This window comes from Haemorhous mexicanus, chromosome 13 (assembly GCF_027477595.1).
Source record: "Haemorhous mexicanus isolate bHaeMex1 chromosome 13, bHaeMex1.pri, whole genome shotgun sequence".
In the NCBI taxonomy this organism is placed as follows: Eukaryota; Metazoa; Chordata; class Aves; order Passeriformes; family Fringillidae; genus Haemorhous; species Haemorhous mexicanus.
Window position 1 is genome coordinate 7579451 of NC_082353.1, and position 22731 is coordinate 7602181.

The following is a 22731-nucleotide window of genomic DNA, read 5'->3' on the forward strand; positions in this document are numbered from 1 at the left end:
GTTAAAGCTACTGCCCTTTTTCCCCTCAGTGTTATGTTGCTAAGCTGCAGCATAAAGGGCACAAATACCAACTTCACAAATTACCCATTCAAAATGCTAACATATGGCAAGCACATTTCTCATATTCACACAGAAATACATATTATGGAATCTACAATAAATCCCCAGTGTTCAAAGCAAAATAAGACCAGTGTGTCTTGTTCTTTTCCTTCAAATAACAACACTACATGTGAAGCACTGATGAATTTAAACTCCATAATACAGTGGATACTATTATCACTTTTAAAGCCATGCACTCACCAGGAATTAATTTGACAGAAAGACCAGAACTAAAACAGAATTTATTTTGAATTTTACTTTTTTAGTATACTGTGCTTGGAAATTTACTTGATCAGTTATATGGGATGTTAACTACATTTCAGACCACATGTCTGCAAAGGCTGGATTTTGACTCCTAGAGCTGCATCCTCAGAGAGTACATTTGTATCCTAGGAGGCAAGTAAAGGATTTAGACTTGATAATGTACACCAGTCACATAGTGCAGGATTACACAGATCTACAGCACTAAAGAGAGCCATCTAAGGAATTAAAATTAAATATACACTTGGAACAAGCTGTTAAGAAACTGGGATTTCTCCTTTTTGAGTGAAAAATGGTAATAAAGTAATTAAATATGCTCAGCATAATACATCACCACCTTCTGAGTCAAATCCTGTGCTTAATCATGAAGCAGTGCTTGCTGTTCACTCCAGAGCATCCCTCCCAGAGGGTGGCCTATGAGAACAGAACTCTAGAATTCCATATACATGAGCCCTGCAACATGGCAAGGCAATACATTCATGTGTAAGTCTCCAGCCTGACTGAAATGGGATTTTGAGCAAGGAAAACCCAAAGAGTGAGGTCTGGGTAGAAGAAACTGTTGCCTTTTTAAAAAATTTTTTAAACAGTTACAATATGATAAACAGCCACAATTAAATGAACTTGACCTTATACAGTACAACCTACTGTGGCAAAGCTACTTAGCATTTCATCATGCTCTGAAAATCAAAACTACTCTTTGAACACTTATAATTTAAACTCAAATATTTCATCATGAGTTGACTTCTGCAGACATCTTAGCAAGCTGAAGCCAGAAAATATGCTGAAATCCAATGTGTATGTATTTTTTTTCCTGAGACAAAAACACAAAGGCTTTAGGTAAATTGTACCTTATAATTTAGAGCATGCCACATCATGATAATTTGCATTGTTCTGCATTTTTTTTAACACAAGTAAGTTTCATGTACTTTGGAAATGAAAAAGAAGAACTCCTCAGGTTGGCAAACAAAATATTAGCATACACGTACCAAAGCATTCCTGTTGTGAAATCCACTGCCTGGGCAAGTATTGGCTGGAAGGAATCCTGACCCTGCTGACATCAGAGGGTAACCACCACACTGCTCTGATGTGGCCTGAATTCCACCTACTCTGCTGAAGCATCATTTTTACCATGACAGTAAGAAGTCAATCCTTATTACAGTAAAAGTTACTTTTTGAGGTGGCGAAACATTAAATCCATTAGCACTTAAACTTTTCCCAAAATGTTTTTTTTTAGGTTGTAAGACAGAGATTGCTCTACTAAAAACCTACTGTATTGGAAATTAAAGGAGTGTGCCATGGACATATTTTCTGAAAAATCCCTTTGCCAGGATTTTTCTCCTGAGAAGCTGAGAAGCCTCAGAGGAAAGAAAAACAATAATTATCTGCTGCTGTGGAATGCAGCAGGTGCAGCTTTGATTGGTCCATGTTGGTTGCTTCTAATTAATGGCCAATCACAGCCAGCTGGCTTGGACTCCCTGAGAGTCACGAGCTTTTGTTATCATTCCATTCTTTTCTATTCCTTGCAAGCCTTCTGATGAAATCCTTTCTATTCTTTTAGTATCATTTAATATATAATTTTCTTTCAATACAATATATTATCATAAAATAATAAATCAGCCTTCTGAAACATGGAGTCAAGGTTCTCATCTCTTCCCTCGTCCCGGGGGCCCTGCAAACACCACCACAGGAGTGTGTGTGTGAAACCCTTACAGATGAAGAACAGAATCCTTGCCCTTGGTAAGAAAGGTGTGTTCCATCACTCACCAGCTGACATCCTTCCAGGGACTTCACCAGCTGAGCATTCTGACAGGAGAGAATGGACCCGGCCAAGTTCAGCATCACACACACTGCAGAGAGCAGCATGAAAAAGGTTATCTGGAAAAAACCCCAAGCACCCTATTATTACTCACTTCAAGAGGCAAACAAGGAAAAAATATAGTTTAGATGTTCAAGAACTTCCAGCCTGTCACACAATTACATGGATGACAACATTTCCTGTATTTTAAAGAGAATAGGGTACTTAATCTGACAGCATCCTTGGTCTTGCACTCTAAGTGAAAGCTAAATCAAAACTAGACATGGCTATTATATGTTTTCCTCCAGCCATTTCAAAATAATCCATTTATCTCCCACTTGTATCACACACTCTGAAAATTTAATGGGTTTTATTACCAAGCATTACTAAAAAGTAAGATTTGGAAAATGTTTTATTATAAACAGATGTGGTCTTGAAACAATTTAAATCCTTTTGATGGGGATATGGGTATCTTAAACAGGAAAAGTATTTGTGAATATCACATATCATGAGCACCTACAAGTTGGGGAAAAGAAGAGTGAATAAAATTCTGGATATATATATATAAATACTTGGTTTTTAAACAACAATTAAAGCAGCATCTCCATATCAACTACTCATGATGTTAATTACTCCTTTTTTCTCATCTCAAAATATGTCAGAACAAGCATTAACCCGATTCTATCAGTTTAATTATCATTTTATTGCTTTAAAGGTACAAAAACATGCTGCAGTCAGGGCAGACAAAGCTCAACATACAGGGAATGGCATAAGCAGTAAGAGGCCAAGAACAAATGCGTGCCTGGTGTGTGGCCACCTTAAATATTCAGTGTTGACACTGCCATAAATCAACAGGAGCACGAGTGTATTATATGAAATTAGTAATTCTGTTGCATTTCTTTTCCATATGCATGCTCACAGTTTACAGCCCTTGACTGTTCTCACAAGATGTTATCTTTTGTCAGTGCATGTGCTAGGAATATTTTTGACAATCTTAAATCAAAAATGGCAGTGTATTTTTTTCTAGAGCTTTTGGACAAAACCCCATAACCTCCCCAGTATTAACCAAAGGACAGAAGCTGTGTTACAAACTTCAGTTGCCAGCTTCAGATTCTTCCAAGCATCACGGCTGACAACAAGGGCTGTAAAACACACCAGGTTTATCTATTTTTTGCAGTACTTCCTCCATATCAGCATTCATTAATGAAGAAACCTCTATTGGTGTTTCCAAGGTAACCTCTTCCTCTTGTCACTGGCAAAGACAAGAGGGACACGAAACAGGCTCTTAGAATTCCTGTTCATCTCTGTGGTCTGTGCCTCACATTCTGTTCAGGAGTTGCATTTCAAAGTGGCAGCCACCACATGATATCAAACACTGAGGCTCTCTGTCACACTTGTCTTCCCAATTTTGCTATTTTATGCCTCACTTCTTAATATCCCAGGCAAGGAACTACCTAATCTGGGCATGGAGCTAAAGGGGGAAATTCATGTCCTTTGCAAGTCTTTTGAAACTACCTTGCCTCTTGCAGAGCACAAAGATCCTAATAAAAGGAACTGAAAAATTTCCAATCTCTTTCCTTAATGCTTCTCAGCTAAATACCAAAAAAAGCCTTCTACTGATGGAGTGGGATGCACCTGGTACTCTGTTATCACAACTTCAGAGGTCAAGTGTAAACTTTACACCATGCTGAAACCCACAGCAGAGAAAAGGAGGCACAAAAGTATCAATTACCATATTTACAGACATTAAAAAACATGTTCAGTGTGCTTAATTTTTTTTACCACCAATCAATCTTTTCTAACACTGGTACAGGTGCAGCAGTAAAAATAAACACAAAAATAAACGCCTTTGAAAGAGTGGCCATTGTGGATTTTGATGGAGACCCAACATTACAATGTGAAACACTGTAGAGAAGTTAGATGTACATTATTTATGAAGTCAAGTATGGCTAATTTCCACACTAAAATTTTCCTCAGAGAGCTACCAAACAATACATTTGTTCTGAGAGCTCAGTGTGACATGCTGGAAGGAGCAGTAGGAAGCTACAGAGAAAGAGTGTAAGACACAGTCAACCCAATGGTCAAGGGCAAAACTTCCACTGAAGTAAATACAGAAAGGCCAGATGTTGAAGGGCTAAGACATCTTAATGCTGATTTAAAACTACAACATTATGATCTTCACCTTTCTAGGTACAACACATAAGCAAGATAAAATATTCCTAGAAATCAGCAAGGAGCATTAATGCCACATAGCTCCAGAAGACACCAACAACTAATACAGGAACAGAAAGCCAAGTCCATGGATTTATTATGACTTGGTGGAAGCAGAACTAATTGGAGAAGTCAAAGCTTATATTCTATACAAAGGGCTCTATGGAAGAAAGGTTAATAGGACTTCCTATGTAAATAGTACCACAGTCCGAAACAAATTCTACACAACTAAACAGTCTGGATGCAATGATTTAAATTTATATAAAAACCTCACTAAGTGAGGTGTCATCTTGCACATGGACCCACACAAGGCTCCCCTTTTTGCTCCATTTCTGGGAACTACTTTAAGTATAAATATGAAGAGCACATCAAGAGTGAGCGTGCATCTTTGCAATCCCAAGAGACCACACCACACACATCTGCACAGAATGAAAATATCAGCACCCTCCATGCCTTGCAAGGGAGAGCCCAGAAAAAGTGCCCTTCCATACTAAAAGAAAAAAACCCCAAAACTTAAGCACTAACAGGTTATATAATCTTTCCACTATAAAGGAAGTTGGTTTTAGTTCTCTCTTGAGTATAACTTGACCTTTTAGAAAATTATTAGTATTCTCAGATTATTTGTGAACATTTTTTCCTTTATGTTTCTTAAATGTAGATACAACCTTACACCTGCCTTCAGAATGTCCCAAAGTAAATCATCTTAATTTTATGGATACCACAAAAAAAAAAAAAAAAAAAAAAAAGGATTTACAGAAGCTGATATATTCTCTGCCCTCCATTCTTTTTCATCACTTTCAATTTTGCCTCTTAATATTTCTCTTTTCTTCACAACTGGCCTCAAGTAATTTATTCTCTTTTGTTTTTACCATAAACTTTAGACTTCCTTTCATCTTCTTTCCCAAAGGCACCATTAAAACTGTATCACCTGAAAACCCAAAATCTTTAACCCTTGAGATAGCTGGCTCAAAGCACCTTCTTGCCCTTACTGTGTCTTTTACAATTTGTTCTTGAATTGATGGGAGGTAAAAAAGGGGGAAAACAAACAAACCAACTTGAGCATGCACTGCAGTTTGTGACCTGCAACATAAGACATGAACAATTTAGATTTTCTGTCCATGTACAGCTTTCTACCAAAGAACGCAGTGAGAGCAGCTCTGAGGAGGAGGACTTGGGGGTGTTGGTGGATGAGAAGCACAGCATGGCCTGACAATGTGAGCCTGCAGGCCAGAAAGCCACCTCTGTCCTGGGCTGCACCCTGAGCAGCGTGGCCAGGAGGCTGAGGGAGGATCCCCATCCCGGGCAGTGCTGGGGGGATCTCTGAGCAATCTGCTCTAGGGAAAGCTGGGCCTGCCCCTGGCAGGGGCTGGGACGAGGTGACCTCTCTCCCAACACAGCCTATGACTCTGTGACTTTCACAAATTTATATTAAACTCTGTCTTGCCAATACTTTTGATGGGGATTCTTTAAGTGACCCAAACCACCCACTCACTGCTGCATATATGCACACCAAGAGCACAGTAAAAAGGAGCAGCACACATCACATTTTGGAGAAATACTTTCTACTACAAGCAGGAAGAAGTTTCTACATGCAAAATAATTAAAGTCCTCCCAAAGAGATGTTAATATTGTATCACATGAAACCTTATTTCTAAAAGCAACATTTCATTTCATTCCTCACACTTTCATTTTGGAGATATATATGAAACAGGATTGCTTCTTCATTGCTGGCATTTCAATCACTGCTTCCCCTGGTGGTTTGCAGGTTTGATAGTCAAGACATGAACACTGAGACACCCTCTGTGCTGATGAAGCATATTACTCAACTCTCCTGTGCAGGGTACTTTGAATAAAAGCAGGCATGGCCATGATAGGCTGCCTTCTGTAAATCTGTCAATCCTCTGCACCTGTGATACTGTGTCTGCATGTATTTCCTGTTAATTCCTGTCCTGCAGCTCCTGAAAGGTCAGAAAATCTCCTTGAACGAACTTTGGTTTACACTGAAATCACTTGCAGAAAGCAATTTTTTTGAGACACTGTAGTTTGAAATGAGGTACTACAGCTTTCTTTCCAATGACATTAAATATGTGTGGGTATATTCAATGAGATTTAAAATACATTCCTTTTAACACACACATTTCTTATCTGTGAAACAGCAAGAATAGCCAGAGGTAAACCTGCTTGTCTCTACAAACCACTGTATAAGTAGATTTTAAAAATTGCCCCAGGGTATTTTGCTCACAGAACTTTGTCTTACATGAACTGCAGACAGTAACATTTTTCATTATTTGTGCTACAGAATTTATAGTTTCCCTGACAGAGGTGCAGAAGGTTAAACACCAGAAGCAAACCTGAAAATTTATCATCACCAAGAGCTATGAAGGAGTGAGATCAGCAACTGTGCCAGGACTAAGCTAACACAAGATTACCTGGGATACAGCCAGAAGCTACCTGTTGGATCAGCCAGATGCTGAATGCTCATTATATATTATAGGTTTAAATGGATAAAACATATACTTTTTAAATGAGCCCATTTGAAAACCTTACTAAACAGAAATGGCACTCAAACCAGCACTCTTGACTCATGGTTTGCAAGTGTACAAGAAACAACAAAATTTATCTTCCCATTATTTGCTTCAGAATAGATTTATTTTCATGATTTCTCAATGCTTGCCAAGAAGAGACAGGATGACAAGTGTTGGCATTTCAGATCTGTTTAATTCAGTATTCCCCGGTTTTTGCCTAAATTAAAATAAAGCTTTGAACAAAAATATTTTCTCTAAGTCTAAAGCAACGTTCTATATTAAATAGGCAGAAATATTCCCTGTAGTGTGGCACAGCATCAGGCTAAAGATTTTAATGTTTTTATGTTAGGAACCATAAATTATATCCTGTTTTATCCTAAATTGTATTAGCCTGTTCAATTCCTGTCATTATTCAATTAAATTACATATTCTCCACATTAAATTCCTTTTGACTCCAGTTAAGCTATTTAACTTTGTAAAGGAAAGCTGAAATCTCAGTATAAATATGAAAATCCATGCAACTATTTCTAATTTCAAAGCTAAATAGTTCAGATGAAAACTTCTGAACTTGAACTTGGTGTCTGGGATTTTACTGACCCTTTTATGGCCCTATTAACTTGCTTTCATTCAGACAGATCTTGGAATTTAATTAATTTATTACTTGTTGCTTGGTTGTATCTTCATTTCTATATTTTTATTAAAATATTCTGTGGAAAATTCTAACTTCAAATATGATTTTATTTAAGATTATAAACAATGCTACTGGTTTTGATTTACAAGAAAAAATGATGCCTCCCTGTGACTGTGTTTTGTTTACTGCCAGAGTAGCAATCAGCTTCCAGCAAGAGTCAGCACGCTGTAGCTTTGGAGAATTATGTGAATTTTGGTAACAGCCCCGTGGGCAACAGAGAGGGGCACTGGGTGTTGGCAGCAGAACTTGCATCACACAAAATAACACCTATTTAAAGAGCAGAAGGAGTATTTTGGTTTCCTCCTGTTTCACTGTGCAGCAAACAACACCACCATCAATAAAGTGAGGAGTTTGGTAGCTGCTGCCAAGGCTTTTCAAGGACCCTGGAATCCAAAATGCAGCCCTGGCTCTGTGTGCAGGAGCAGAGTGACAGACAAATGCAAAGGTGCATTTATATCAAAACAAGTCTCCTAATATCTCATAATAAAAGATATTCAATACCTCCAAGGAATTCCCTGTTGGTAGAAGCAATGGGCATACAGGTAATTTCCTCAAGTGGGATCAGATGAAAAGACAGAGTGAGTGAAGTACTGTCACATTCTACACACAGCAACAGGTGTTTGTTGTTTCTGTAATGCTCTGTTACAGCTCCAGCAATTACACTGTTTGTTGTAGGGTTTTTTAGGAAACTGTAAGAGGGGGCCTGATTTAGTAATAAAGACCTTGTGCTCTCAGCTCAGGAACATTAACCAGAAATTTGTCAAAAATAGATATCAGCATCTACTAATTTTCTGCTCTTTCTATTCCAATTAACCCTTTTAGCATCTACACCTTCCAGAATCACAGACTATTCTGAGTTGGAAGGGACCCAAAAGGACCATCAAGGGGCCTGCAGACTACTGCCATATCAAAGAGAAACAAGAGGAGCTATACCCTTTTTTTTTCCGATAAAATTCAAGCTCTCTCTTGAATTATTCAAATAATGTGACACACTTCTAACAGTAATTGTTACAAAAATAGTTTGCAGGTAATTAGTTTCAGAGCAGAGAACAAGTTTAGGTTTTGTCTAGTAATCTGTTAGAAGGACAATGGGGAGTTGCCAGCTAATATGCTAAAGAGGCTAATTTGAAGTTTGCTACATGAAAATAAGCAATCAAAGGAATCCTTCAATTATCTGCAGCTAATACTGCAACAATGCAACCTTGTAATAATAATTTATTATCATAAATTATATATTATTTCTACTCTATGTGCAGTCAAAATCAGTAATTTGGACACATTTTTTTAAATAGTAGTTGTATTGTCTAATTTTTATCACTGACATTTACATTTATGCACCAGTGCTCCCCCAAATAAAAAATCCATGCGCATGAAATTTAACTTAAAGTGTAATTTCTACAGTCAAGTGGAAAAAGGGGAGTTGATAAACAGCCTGATAATAAGAACTTCAAATATAATGCTTTCTGAGTAGAATTTTGACCACATAAGCCAGACCTAAAATTTGCAACTACCTCAGCCATTTTAGTTTAATTTTCCTTCCAACATACTCTTGAAGGAAGTAGAAACTGAAACTTTTTTAAAATTAAAAAGTAAGACACTGTGTCTCAAAAATGTTCCACAACAACAACAGAACAGAAAAAGAAAGCTGATGTTTAGGATCTTTAGACCTTTAGGATTACAAGAATTAATGAGCTAACTTAGCTTTGCATGCAATAATGTATATTTAAACAAAACAGATAAATGAGTAAATGAAAATGAATACATTTTCTTCAACAATGCGAGTAGTCTAATGGCTTTTAAGAAAATCTACATAAGACTGAGTTGATACTTCCATAGCAGCTGCCTAATGGGTTCATCCACCTAAACAATACATTACTTTTTGCAAGTGTCACATTGCAGGAAGGATTTCACCTCCATGCACGTGTCACTGAAATGCTACTCCAATAAATTAACCTTCCCCAACATCTGTAGCAGGATTCCCTGAGGAAATAAAGCTCATGTTGTCCTGCTGACAAGGACAGGCATCAAAAGCTCTGTGAGCAGCCCTTCCTGGCAGAAGTGTAATGAGACAGAAGCAGGATGTAAAGGTCACACACACAGATATTTTGCATCTGTCTTTCCCAACATATTAATAGCAATTAACTACTCACTTGCAATTATTCTCATTAATTAACAACTGCGTGGTCTCTCTGAGCCCTCACACACCAGAGCTCTGACTTTCATCCCTGAGGAGGAAAATCCTGCCAGGTGAGCAGGGCCAGGAGCCACAAGAGCTGGTCTCCACCAAGAGCACAGGAGCATTTTCACTATTAGTTTCTGAGGCAAGGCTTCAACGTGGCAGCAGCTCTTTCCAGTTCAATTGTAATGCAAACTCACTTTAGTTTTGGCCATTTCAAGAAAAATTGCACACACGTCTCCCAAGACTCACATGAATAACTTGATGGAGATCCATCAGTAAATGAACTTTAGGATTTCAAAGACCTTTCCTCATATATCTGAAGTAGAATTTAATCCATAATGCTGTTGCAGGTTTTATAGTCTTTGTAGTAAGGAAACCCAAACACTCAATCACACTCATGTCTAGCTCAGGATCTAAACTGTGATTTACCTGGCAAGCAAATCCCATTGAAATTAAAGTATTTTTCTTCAACAAGCACAGGATAATTAGATTCTCTTTGGGTAACAGTGTGTTTCCTTCCATCTGTCCACACAAATAAAACTAAACTCACATGAGTTTTGCTTATGTGAGCACAAAGAGTGAGATACCCATTCCCAACTCCATCACACTTCAAAATGCTTTATATTAGAGTTCATACAAACATTTATTCTACTTTTAAAAACATTTCAAATGAAGCTCAGCTGTCTCAAATAAATTTTTGAAGGTCGTGTTTCCTCACCATTTGAAAACAAAATACCAAGTTTAACAAATAGCTCCCACGTTGCCCAACTAGCCAGCCCCAGTGATTCGTGACACGGGATTCATTTTCCAAGGAGGAAGAAGAAATGCTGAAGCAAACCAGGCTCTCACCAAGAAAGAGTTGAAGAAATTAAGACTGTGCAAAGGCTGCCAAGAACTCCAGGAGCAGATGGGATGCAGCCTGCATTTCTAAAAGAAGGAGCAGATGAGATGAAAGAACCATCAGCAGATATATTTAGAAAGCCTGTGAGAACAAGGGAATTACTGATGGGCTGAAGAGAGGTGAATGTTGCACCCACAGCACACTCTCCACTGCAGGCAGCAGCACTGGGACTGGAGCTGTGACAGTTCCCTAGGGCAGGAATGTGCCAGCAGGAGCTGCTGCCATGGCAACACCAGCGCTGGCAGCAGATGGGCAGGAGCAGGGGCTGCTTTAGGGTAATTAAGAAGTGCTTCTTTAGGAAGGGGCAGGAGTTATACCCCAGCAGGGTCTGTCTGCTCTTCAGGAAAAGCTGCTTGTGGTCTTTTTAAACTCTGCCACTGGGGATAACTACCTAGCACATGGATGCTCAGCAGAGGAGTCTGGATTCTCACATGAGTGGCAGCTGGGCCCAGGAACAGGCAGCCTTGGCCAAAAGGGTGTCAGAGAGATGCACACTGAGACCTAGGCAAGAGAAAGCTTTAAGAAGTGTTGAGATGTAATAGAGGACGTAGCACGTTCATTCTAAAGAGATGCTTCACCCTGATGTCCCTGATTCACTTCTTCTGTTTCCATCCCAAGTGCTGTTTCTTTCTCACCCAGTTCACAACTCTACTGGGTCATTCTCCATTTTCTCCCCTCTTCCGTCAGGTCTATTCTAATGAAAGGGCACGGGGGCTGGGTTTTTCTGGCAGTTGTTTCATTACATTAAAGAAGACAGAAGGGAATCACCAGTCTAAGTTAAAAAAAAAAAAATCAATAGGCAGTGCACATTTTAAAAGCTAAAAGGATATATTAACTTGCCTTCAAAAAAAATTTGGAACATGAATGTAATCAGAGTTTACACAAATTCAAATTGCAAATTTTGAAGACCACACTTTTCAGACCCTCTCCTCAATCCAACAAGAAACATTATTTCATGGCCTAAACCAACAGTTTGTACATTGGGAAAAGACCTCTCAAGGCATCAGCTTGAAACAAATATAAAAGAGAAGCAGCTTCAATGGAAGGGAAATATATTTTAAATCTACTTTCAAACTGATGTAACCTGGAATACAGTTATCACTAAATCACTAACCTCACTTCTAGATGCTGTCTCAGATTTTTAGCACAACCCCAGTGTGCAGAGACAGATGATGCAGTTTGGTGACCAGAGCAGAACAGCCACCTCAGTGCTTTGTACAACCAGCCCTCAGGGAAGGGAGAACAGGAAGGCAAGAGGCAAAGAAAACTTAACTTTGTCCCAAGTATAGGAAAATACTATTCACAGCCTACACTTTCTTCACTGAAATAGTTCAGAACTAAGCTACAAATCTATTACAATTCAGCTATTTATGGTGCTTGTGGTGCTGAATCTCTGAAACATCACAGATCCTATTGTATGATTTCTTATTAACATAGTTTTGGTCCACTTCTGCCTGGTCATCTAGGTCCTATTCTTCTCAAATCTTTTGATGTCTATCTTCTTCACGTTGCCAGGCTCACATTTCAATTTCTCCTTCCTGTCCCAGTCCCCCACAATTCTCTTCCCCCTGATTTGGTATTCAGCTCCTCTGAATTTGGGTTGGTTTCCTTCCAAGCTCCCAGAAAAGAGGTCAAAGAAAAACACACCGCTCTCCATTCCAAAGCCTGGGCTCACATCAGCTCTGATCCAAATTTACAGCTTTACATCTGAAGAGCTGCTTTTTGAACCAGCAGTGGATTTGCTTTCCAAACAGAAGTTATTGCAGCCTCCCAAGTTTATTTTTGAAAGCAGCAATACCCAGCATTCAAGCCCTGCCCAGCTCATCAGAAACTGAAAAACACAGGTATGTAAGATGCACTTGTTCTCACCCAGTGTTTTGTTCACCTTTAAACTCATGCTCCAGCCTCAAAGACAAGAGTTTGTCTAATAGCAGGGTTCCTAATGAACATTTTGATCAAGGAATTCAAAGAACACTCAGGCTGAACTGATACTGCAGAGTGATCAAGGGCTCTGTTAAGGCAGAGGGATGTTGTGCAGCTCCTCTCAGCATCACACAGGTATCAAAGTCAGCAGTGACACACAGGGGATGGCTGCCTCAGACTCTGCTCTTCTCCCACACTGAGCATTCCTGCACTTGCTCTTCTCTGCAGGCATGACCTGTTTATGCTGACATTACCTCTCCACTACATAGACCATCTTTTTATCCCAGGAACCAAACCAAATCTCTGCTTGAGGGTGGGTACTGGAGGGAGGAAAACCACTGTTTTTCTTTTTAAAATTCAAATATTTCTCCCAGATTTCATCAGAAAGGAAGCTGCAAATTCCCCTACAAGAGTTTAAAAAGACTTGCCTCACCCCTAAGCTACTCTAGGAGCTCAGGTTGAGCAGCATGGCCAGGAACATGCCAACACTCCACCTCACCAAGCAGAATTTAGGAAACTTACTCTTATATAATACACTATCTACATAATACGAATACACTATTTCTATACATTTTAGGTTTCATCTGAAGTTCGGTTATTCCTACTTTAGTCTGCAGTCATATTTAGTGAGAGGAGATAATCAATGAGGAAAAACATTTCCACCAATTTTACATATTCATGCATCTTAGGGGGTAAGAGTATATGTGAATGTATTGATTTAAAATTATTAGTAATTTCCCTTTTCAATGTAGATATCTTTCTAATGATTTTTACAGAAAAAAAAAGGAAAAATATTCAAGTCAGAATTTCAACTAATTCAAGTTTTTCACTGGAATTCTAGAAAGAAAAATCTCTCATTTTGCAACAACTACCAAACTGACCCAAGATGAATATTTTTTTAAAAAGTCAGTTTTTGTATTTGAATGAGTCTGACTACGGATGCAGCCTGAGACTTTACACAGGAGTTCATCCTTTTGCCTGATATGCAGGTTGAACTGCAGCTATTTAGGACAGCTTCTCTTCTGAAATGAAGAAAATCCTATGTGCTTATCAAACACAAAAAAGTCTTGAAATAATGGTTCATCTGAAGGGACAACACATTGAGTTATACATGCACTGATTTGCATGTTCACTGGTGCACAGAACTGGATCTGGAATGCACATTTCATACCAAATGCTTTCAAACAGCTATTCTAAGTGATCAAGATCATTTATTAATAAGTAGTATTACCTTGTGCTCACTGACATTCACAGACATTAAGAAACCCCACATTTCAGTTCATTGAAAAAAATATGAAATCTATCAGCTTACTGTAAAAACTTTCAGTTAGAAATATAAAAATATTTTTCGGGGGTCACCCAAATGCCAGATGGCAACAGAGAGGCTTTCAACTCAATTCAGAGGCTGAATTAATCTCCTTAGCACAAACAGATTTGCAATTACCATAGATTAGATTGTAACAGAAAAATAATCTGACTGCACAATTTAAAGCTTTTTTACAAGGTAATTCTGCCTCAGGTGCTCCACAAGCTCTCTCCCAATTTTCAGACACTTTTATAAACCACAAGGAAACAAATTCCTACTTTACCACTGCATTTTAACACTAAGCAGTGGTAGTGACACAGCCAGCACTTGGTTTCCAAAAAAGGGACCCTTGAGAGATTTTCTGAAAGCACTACCAATACCCTGAGATTTCAAAATGAAAATAGAGAAAATTTAATGAGGAAACATCTGAAACATACAGAAAATACTGTTCAAAATCAATGTGTGAGCAATTTAAATATCTCCTTTGCCTGAGTGTTTCCTCTGGTAAATGTAAGTACAGGTTTGATAACAGACACTGTCTCCTTGCATGTATAAAGTGTTTTGGCAACATAAGCAACTGATGGCTAGGAGGTGACCAAGAAAATTCAGATAAACTAACAAAAAATCTGGTGAATTTTCCAGATGATTAAGATATGCAAAGACACTTCAGCAGGAAAACTTCTAAAATTTCTGCACATTAATATTGCAGTAAAACGTCCTTAGTACATACACATTTTTAAGTGTTTGAATGCAGAATACAAAGCAGCATTCATACTAATAGCTCATAAATACACAACTACTCTCAGTTTTGACTTTGGTTCCAAAGTGTTAAACTATGGAACACACACTCATTTCTACACCAATACTGCATAACAAACTTCTCGTATGACACAGCCAGAAATCAATGGTTGATGAACAATCTCTGTTCAATGCTTCTTCCACTTCCTCTTTTTGCCTGCAGAAAATGATACACCTGCAAAGAAGAGACCCTGCATCTGTGGGAAAACCCTGTATGATTACAGTGCTGAGCAAGGCACATCCAGCAGTGTGGGGGGCTGACCCTGGCCAGCAGGAAAGCACCACACAGCCACCCACTCACTGCCCCCTGCAGCAGGACTGGAAGGGAATTAGAAAAGCACAAGTGAAAAAAAAAAACACTTGTGGATGGAGATAAAGATAGTTTAATAAGCAAAGGAAATAGGAAGAAAAAAGCCAAAGCAAGTGATGCTGTGTGGGAAAACCAGAAAGCTTTGATACTGCACAAGTGCTGCTCAGCAATAGTCAAAACACTGGTTGTTATAAACCAGCTTTAGTCACAAATCCAAGATATGCAGAAAACTGGCACCTTAAAAATATTATCACACTTTCACCAGTTTTCAGGACACCACAGATGTTGCATGGTTTAATTTTATATAACTTTATTCATAGCTTCAAATGATAAAGCTATTTATGTGTCTTTCTGCTATCACTCTCGGCAATGCCAGATTTTGTAACACGCTGCAACAAAAGAGGCACGCATTGTACTTGATTGTCTAGCTGCTTATAGCACTATGAAATAGGTTAAAAGGTAATTGTTGACCATATGTGTTTGGCATATGTGTTGTATAAACAGATCAGGAGAAACATGGCTCATTAGCATGTTGGTGGTACTTTGTGCTGTGAGCTTGTAAAGTTGCACATTATTGACTGCTAATCAGAAGAGGCACCCTGCACACGTGGGGTCCAACTACTCAAAGGTATTTACAACTCAGCAAGGAAAACAGGACAGTGTGCAGCCACTGCAAAACCACTGCACAGCTTCATCACACACAGAAGTGAAAAATACCATCTCTGTCCCCATTCTTCAGCTGATTACTGTGGCACCACCAAGGGCCAATGCAGGAGATCAGGATCTAAATCAAGAGCATTAAGCTTACTCTTGGAAATAAATAATTTCCTAGAGCAGATTTTAGGAAGATGAGCTGTTCTGCAAACATCAATGTTACCATTACTGTTTCCTCCCTTTTATCTTCATTTCCTTGAATTACACTGACCATGACTGCCTATTTACATCTCACTGAAGGAGTGGATATTAGAAAGCCCAGCTGAATTCACAACATGCAAGTGACTGCTCAGGAATCAGAGAAGACAGGTCTCAACAGGCCTGGATAACATTTCTGATGTGTGATTATTTATTGCAGTGGTGTGAGCTCTGCCTACTGTCTGAGTTCATAACACTAAAAGATATACTTGCAGTTCTAATCAAGCTTATTCTGATTAGTACAAGACTCTGCATTTCATACTGTCCATTATGCTTTTTATTCCACTACTATCATCAGTACCATGTTACAAATGTTTCTGTTACCCTCTTACACATGCACACTGTTCCAAAGGCAATGTTTACCTGCTAACACATCCTAATTGACACAGTCATCACGTGGTTTTAGTAAGCTTGATTTCCATCTAATACTGCTTTACATTAATAGGCTAACTGAAACTCTATTAGCAGGCACACACAAAGAATGGATCACTGTTCATTAGAGAGTAACTACATGAATCCCACAACAGAAATAATAATGTAGCTGAAAACCTTTCTGCAGATGAAGACAAACAACTACTAATTTGGAATGGGCTTTTTTCCATTCAGATACCTGCTAAAAAGATTGCTCTGCAGTGCATTTTTAGGCAAATTAAGTTAAATGCAAAAGGTACAAGCAGACCAATAGTCTGTTTGTGAGACAGTGGAAATTATATTTTTACCCAGGTGGTTTATACATTACAACTGCAAAGGCTTCAAACTTTTTGTACTAAGTGTTTATAAATATCAGGATACACAACAGCCTCCACATCATCCCCACAGACCATCAGGCTTCTCTATGAAGACAAAAGCACTGGGAGTTGCTCACCACAAGGGACAGGGGCCTCTTCCATGAAACAACACCAATCAGTCCTGACAACAGCACCTGGAACAGAGAGCAGAGTTACTACATGAGGGTTACACCAGGGTCATTAAAAACACTGCAGGTAATGAGATCAAGTTAATACACAGCCATGATTTCCAGAATGCTGGAAACAAAATACTAAAAACAAAATGCTTTCCTTTTATTCTCAATAAAAAATAAACAGAACTAGTACTGAGCTATTTTTAAACAAATTTCAATCCAGCTGCCAGATTGACTCAGTTGTGATCAGATCACAAGAAGTTCTTTAAAAAAATTTCTTCTCTCCCCGTCCCAAATACTATCAAACACTAAAGAATAAATATTTAGGGCAAATTTTCTTGGGATCTCTTTCCACAATTGAAAATTAGCTAAAAAAGGGAGAGTAATGACAGAGCAATCACAAAATCATCCAGGTACCCAGATAAATTAGCAGAAGGGTTTTTTGTTCTGTTTCACCCACCCAAACCACCTCCCCACTCGATCTTATGTGTGAGAGAGAACCCATGCATTCATGAAAACTTGGATTTAGCATACTGATTAGCATATACATTACTCTCTATACTACAAACCAAAAGCAAGCAGGATTCAGACCTTTATACACCTAAGCTAATCTTAGGTATTTTAAAATAACATGCAAATTACAGCTGAGTTGCCATAAGCTTTACATGTAGTTAAAAATGGAGAAAGAAACAAGAAATGGGGTGAGGGATATTGACTCTGGTGCAGGAGAAAAAAAGTGGAGAGGAGTCTTTTCGTTAGAACACTGAATTACAAAAATAACAAAGTAGAGCCCAAATAAAAGAATGAGAGACAAGAATGAACAATATATTTATTTCAAGAGTCCACAGTGTCATTTTTTCACCTCAGCTTGTGCAAAGAGTCTGTGTAACAATAACTTCTATACTTAGCTAGTCACCCTTCCCCCTCCATCCTGCTTTCCTAACAATCTTTTGGGTGTAAAAATAGCAGAGCATAATAAACAAAAATGCACCTATATCTAGCCACTGCAGAAGTGATGTACACTGTACTGGGAACCAGGCTGGAAACAATCCAGTCTAGTGATGCTTGGTGGGAATGGGGAGAAGGAGCTGCTGGTTATCTGGAGCAGCTGCACTGAGCAGTGCCCAGTTTTATCTTTCACAAAGTCTAGTCTGTGGACACTCTCCCTGTGAGCATGTTTCAAGCACAGTTCACAATCTGACAATATCCACAGCTGCAGCAGCTGTTGAAAATATTATTCAGATGGACAGCATGTTGAAAATATGCCTTTTGGTATTTTCTTTAGTAGCTGTGCCATTAAAAAAAGACCCCTCAAATTAGGTTTTTTAGTGAAATCTCAGTGTTAGTTTCTAAATGAAGTACAAATGTAACAGCTGGGAGATAAATGCACAGTAAAAATGAACCAAGACCAGCATATGGATATCAAAGACTGTCCAGATAATGCTTCATGCAAATGTGCATAGTTTGTATTCCACAGCATTCCTACAGCAGAGGAGTTACACACTTCTGGATGTTGGCCAAGTGAAGGAAAATTCGAGAATTCCATCTTTGCCATTAATTAAATGTGCTCACACAGCTATGTTAGCTTATTATTACTGTATGATAACTTGGCTCTGGGCTGACAATCCTGTAATGTGGAACCACACTCAGAAGGTAAAATGACAAGGTTAGCTAGTTTATCTGCTGGCTAGACAGCAACATGCTCTCAATTAAATAAATGGGCTGGCTGAAATTGTGAGGTTATTAAAGAAAACCCTTTAGGAAAAGAAAGAAATTGCATTCCAAACCAGAGCATGTATTGATACATAAAATATTTGTAGGTAAATCAGCATTCACCGAGTCACATTGTCAGAGCCAAGATACTGTAATGCACTACCTGTGAGTAGCAAATCCTTACTTTCATTTACTGTGTGACCTCCCTTCCATGAATTAAACCTCTACTCCTCTTGTCTTATTTGTGGCATTGCACAGGGTGCAAGAAGGGAGCTGATCCCTTTTGTTCAGCTGAACTACAGCTGTGTTTGACCTTTAGAGAGGCCTCACAAGATGAAAGAGGTACATGTGTTTTGGTTTGGAAAAGGTGAGCTTCGTGGCACTCACTGTACTGGCTCTCCATGCAAAAGGTCAAGCACAGCCAGGCCACTTGATAAAATTTACACTAATTAAAGACACAAGAACTCAGTGTCCCACCTGTTTAATATTGCCATTATAAGAGATCACCTCAACAATGCTGTCATGTAATTTACCAAGCCCCATTAGTCCCCTGTGTTACCCAAAAAGCTTATTTTGCTTTGAGGTGCAGCTACTTCCAGTGCCAAGCACCTCACGTTAACCCACAATGGGTGTTGTCTTAGATAGCACAAGTCCTAACATCACTAGACTAGAGTGCAAGGATTTCATATCCCCAGAGCTCCATACCTCCTCGCTGTTCCTCACAGGCAGCTCCTCTAAGCACTGACTGCTCCTGGTCCTTGCAGCAGCCATCTGACTCCAGATCCCCCCAATCCACTCTTTTATACCACTTGTGCTCACTGCCTACAGGTGTGGCCTGTTCAGATCAGGCCTGCTTCTACTCTTCAGTAATTGGTCCAGCTGCAACTCATTGGGGATAAGATTACCTTCTATAGCACCTTCATTTACCCATACAGGATCCCCCTACAAATGAGCACAGCCACCTAACTAGGAAAAAAAAAATCATACAGAGGACATCACATCATGACATTTAGTTAGAATACACCAAATTACTATCAAAATAGAAATTTACAGATTTCTCTTGATATTGAATATGATCAGGAATTTAAGAACAAAACCACACCAACAAACCCAAACAAACAAGTAAAAAACCCCAATCCCCAGCCAATCTTTAGGTTTTGTTTTCTCTTCAGCTTATACTTATAAATACAACGCTAACATTAAATACAGTGAGCAGAAACCCCACTTTATTTCTACACAAAAGTAGCAATTATTTGAAAAGTAGTATGTAATTTACAGGCCCAAAATAACTTACAATAATCACTCAGAATATTCAATAGCTCAACATTGCAATCCACATGGTATCCTGTGCTTTTCAAAAATCACTATGTCACTATGTGTATTCTGTGCACAGATGTTTTCTTTCTTAAATAAAAATAAATTGGAGTTTAAGGATTTTAACAATTCCTTAACATGGGCAATGTGTTTAGATTTCAGAACCTGCAGAGTACATTTATCTACTACATTGGACCCAACTTCCATCTGCTGAATTGTAGTGAACCTCCCCATCACATAATAATTGAAATAAATAACAGCTACTAAAATCATTCAAAAAAGTAGCTTTGCCAGATTTCTTAAGGAGAATTCCCACAGATATATGTAGATATATGTATCTGCTGATTACCACAATGCTGATGCACAGAGAAAAAACAGAGTACAGTAGTGCTGACTTCTGCAGCATCTCAACATGCATATGAAAACTCCATTATCATCAGTGCAAGTGGTGCTCATGCATGACAAAGATGCATTTACTTTAACAGGCACATACTGAGGCAGGACAAAACCAGAAGGTAAAATTACTTTCCAGTCCAGGGACTGCAAACAAAGGATTAGCCCTCGATGGTGTCTTTTCCAGCATTTTGCCTCCACAGTCTGGTGAATCCCTAGAAATTGAGAGGGCTCTGACTTTGGATATGGGACAGATCAGATGATGCAGTCCCTCAGTGTATCTCAAATCATCTGCTTTCCAAGCCTCCAACTCCAAAATGGCTCTTGCATGTAATACATTCTCTAGTATGGTTCCTTTAAACTTCTTTTCTGAACTACACAAACCCTATATTTATATAAATATTAATTAAAGCCACACTAGGTATAGTGAAACACTATCAAGGTACAAAAAACGATAGAAACTAAAATTACTGACACCTGTGTATTAATTTGCTTAATAAAGTTATTTTTTCCCCTTAGTTCAACCCAGGATCTAAAAATGGTTTTCTAGTCTAATATAGAGCATGAGTTATAGAACTCATGTTCTGTTTTTATTTATATTTTTTCAAGTTTTACTCTCTATTCTTATTCCTGCTCCCTTGCTCATCCTGATACAACATATATCAAGTAATTTGGTTATTTTCTACCAGTTTAGGGGTTAGTCATGTTTTCAGCTTGTAAATACCAGACCAATTCTCTAAGCAATGGATTCAGTCACACGAAAATAAGCAAACAAATTCTTCTCAGTAATTGCAGAAATTCCTTCTCAGGCCTCTTCTAAGAACTAAATTTATGTGTTTACAGAAATCTGTGTATGTGTTTTCAAAAAGGTGTGTTGTGAAGGCAGGCAGATAACCCAGAAACCAGAGAGTTTGTAACAACACATCAGACAAACACCATCAGGGTGGGCCAGGCAGAACAGGCACAGCACAAACAGGCAGCTGAGGGGAGAGGGCAGGGCAGAACTGGGCTGCCAAAGGGAAATCCCAGCACTCCCAGTGCTTTCAGCCAGCAAAGCACAACTGCAGCTGTGCTCCTGCACAAGGGCCTGAAGCCACTGACACTTCCCAAGGCTCCCCTCTCTGGGCTGCAGGAGAACACACTACTGCAAAGATTTATTGTGTCAACTCAAATGTGCCCGGAAGGGTGGAATTCAACTGCACCTCAACAAATAATATCCCCAACTGCCTTTAGGGCTAGGTGTACCTCAGAGAGTCTAAAACAATGGCTGAAATATCTTCTAGGGTGATGTTTCTGTGAAATCTACCACAGCCCTTGTAAATAGTAGACAATTATTAAAAAAAGTGCAAGCATTAAATACAGTGTGAGTAATGTCACAACTATCATATACTCAGAGACTATAAAAGCATGACACATTACTACCAGAGCATGAAATCTTCTTATAATAACACTCTCTGCAGCATCTGCAATCCATTAGTGCAAAATGCTGGTAAAGTTAAATACACACTCCAGGAAAAAGAACTGTGCTGCATGGGAATTAGCTGAAAAGTAACTGGAATAGCCCACCAGTAATATTACTCTCCATTCCAATTCCTGGAAAACCAGGAAGGATAAAAATCTCTTGGGGTGAGGGTGGTATGAATGCATTAACAAGTACCAGAAGAAGAAAAATGCATATACACACATACACATGAAAACTGTATGGATAAATACAGAACAGTGGCTTGGGTTTGGAATGGTCTTCCAGGAAAGTCATCCTAAAGAGTGGGTGCTAATAAAAACCGTACCATTACACCATACCCAAAACACTGTAAAAATCAGTCATGGGCTAAAGAGCTTTTAAAATAGTTAACATAAATATTTATTAGCAAATATGCAAACTGTTCAACATGCAGCTATCACTAGAATCCAGGCATGGCTCTCTCATTTAAGGCTCCACCCCTATTAACACAAAAAGCACAAGCGCCACCAGACTGCAACCACCAGCAAAAGATCTGGATGCTGAAAGATAAACACAAGCAAGTCAGCAGCAACCAGAAACCCACAATGATTTAAGCACAGTTTTGGGCTACTTTATAAAAAGACTCAGTGAGTTCCTGACTCACAAACACTACATCATAGCTTTGTCGCTCTCATTTATCCACTGTGATCCTAAAACTAATCTATTTCTAATTGCCATGGCAACAGGAGCAGAGAAACAAAATCCCTCGGTGCCCCACAAGAACAGGACACTAAAATTACCTATACATTGACACAGCTACCAGACTGTATTAAGAGCACACAGTTCTGATCTCATTTTAAGCTCTAGGGTGAGGGTTTTTTTTGGTTTTGGCTTTGTATTCCTATCAAACATTCTCCATACCCATCAGGAATCTGCTTGTTACACATCTGCAATTTGTTTCTAGAAGGAAACAATTTAACATACAGAGAAAAACAAGCATTGATGGAGCACATATATATCAGAATAAAATATATTTCAATTATAAAGAACTTCATATG

General features: G+C 38.7%; 1 protein-coding gene across 1 annotated transcript in view; it reads right to left on the reverse strand.

The window, feature by feature from the left end:
- Window positions 1-22731, reverse strand: part of ENTREP2 (endosomal transmembrane epsin interactor 2) — an 84990-nt gene that overhangs the window by 35648 nt on the left and 26611 nt on the right. Inside the window, exons 2-3 of the mRNA XM_059858191.1 lie at window positions 16777-16833; window positions 2125-2235 (exon numbers count right to left, since the gene is read on the reverse strand). Of these exons, the coding sequence (XP_059714174.1) occupies window positions 2125-2235; window positions 16777-16833 (168 nt within the window). The remainder of the gene's footprint in view (window positions 1-2124; window positions 2236-16776; window positions 16834-22731) is intronic.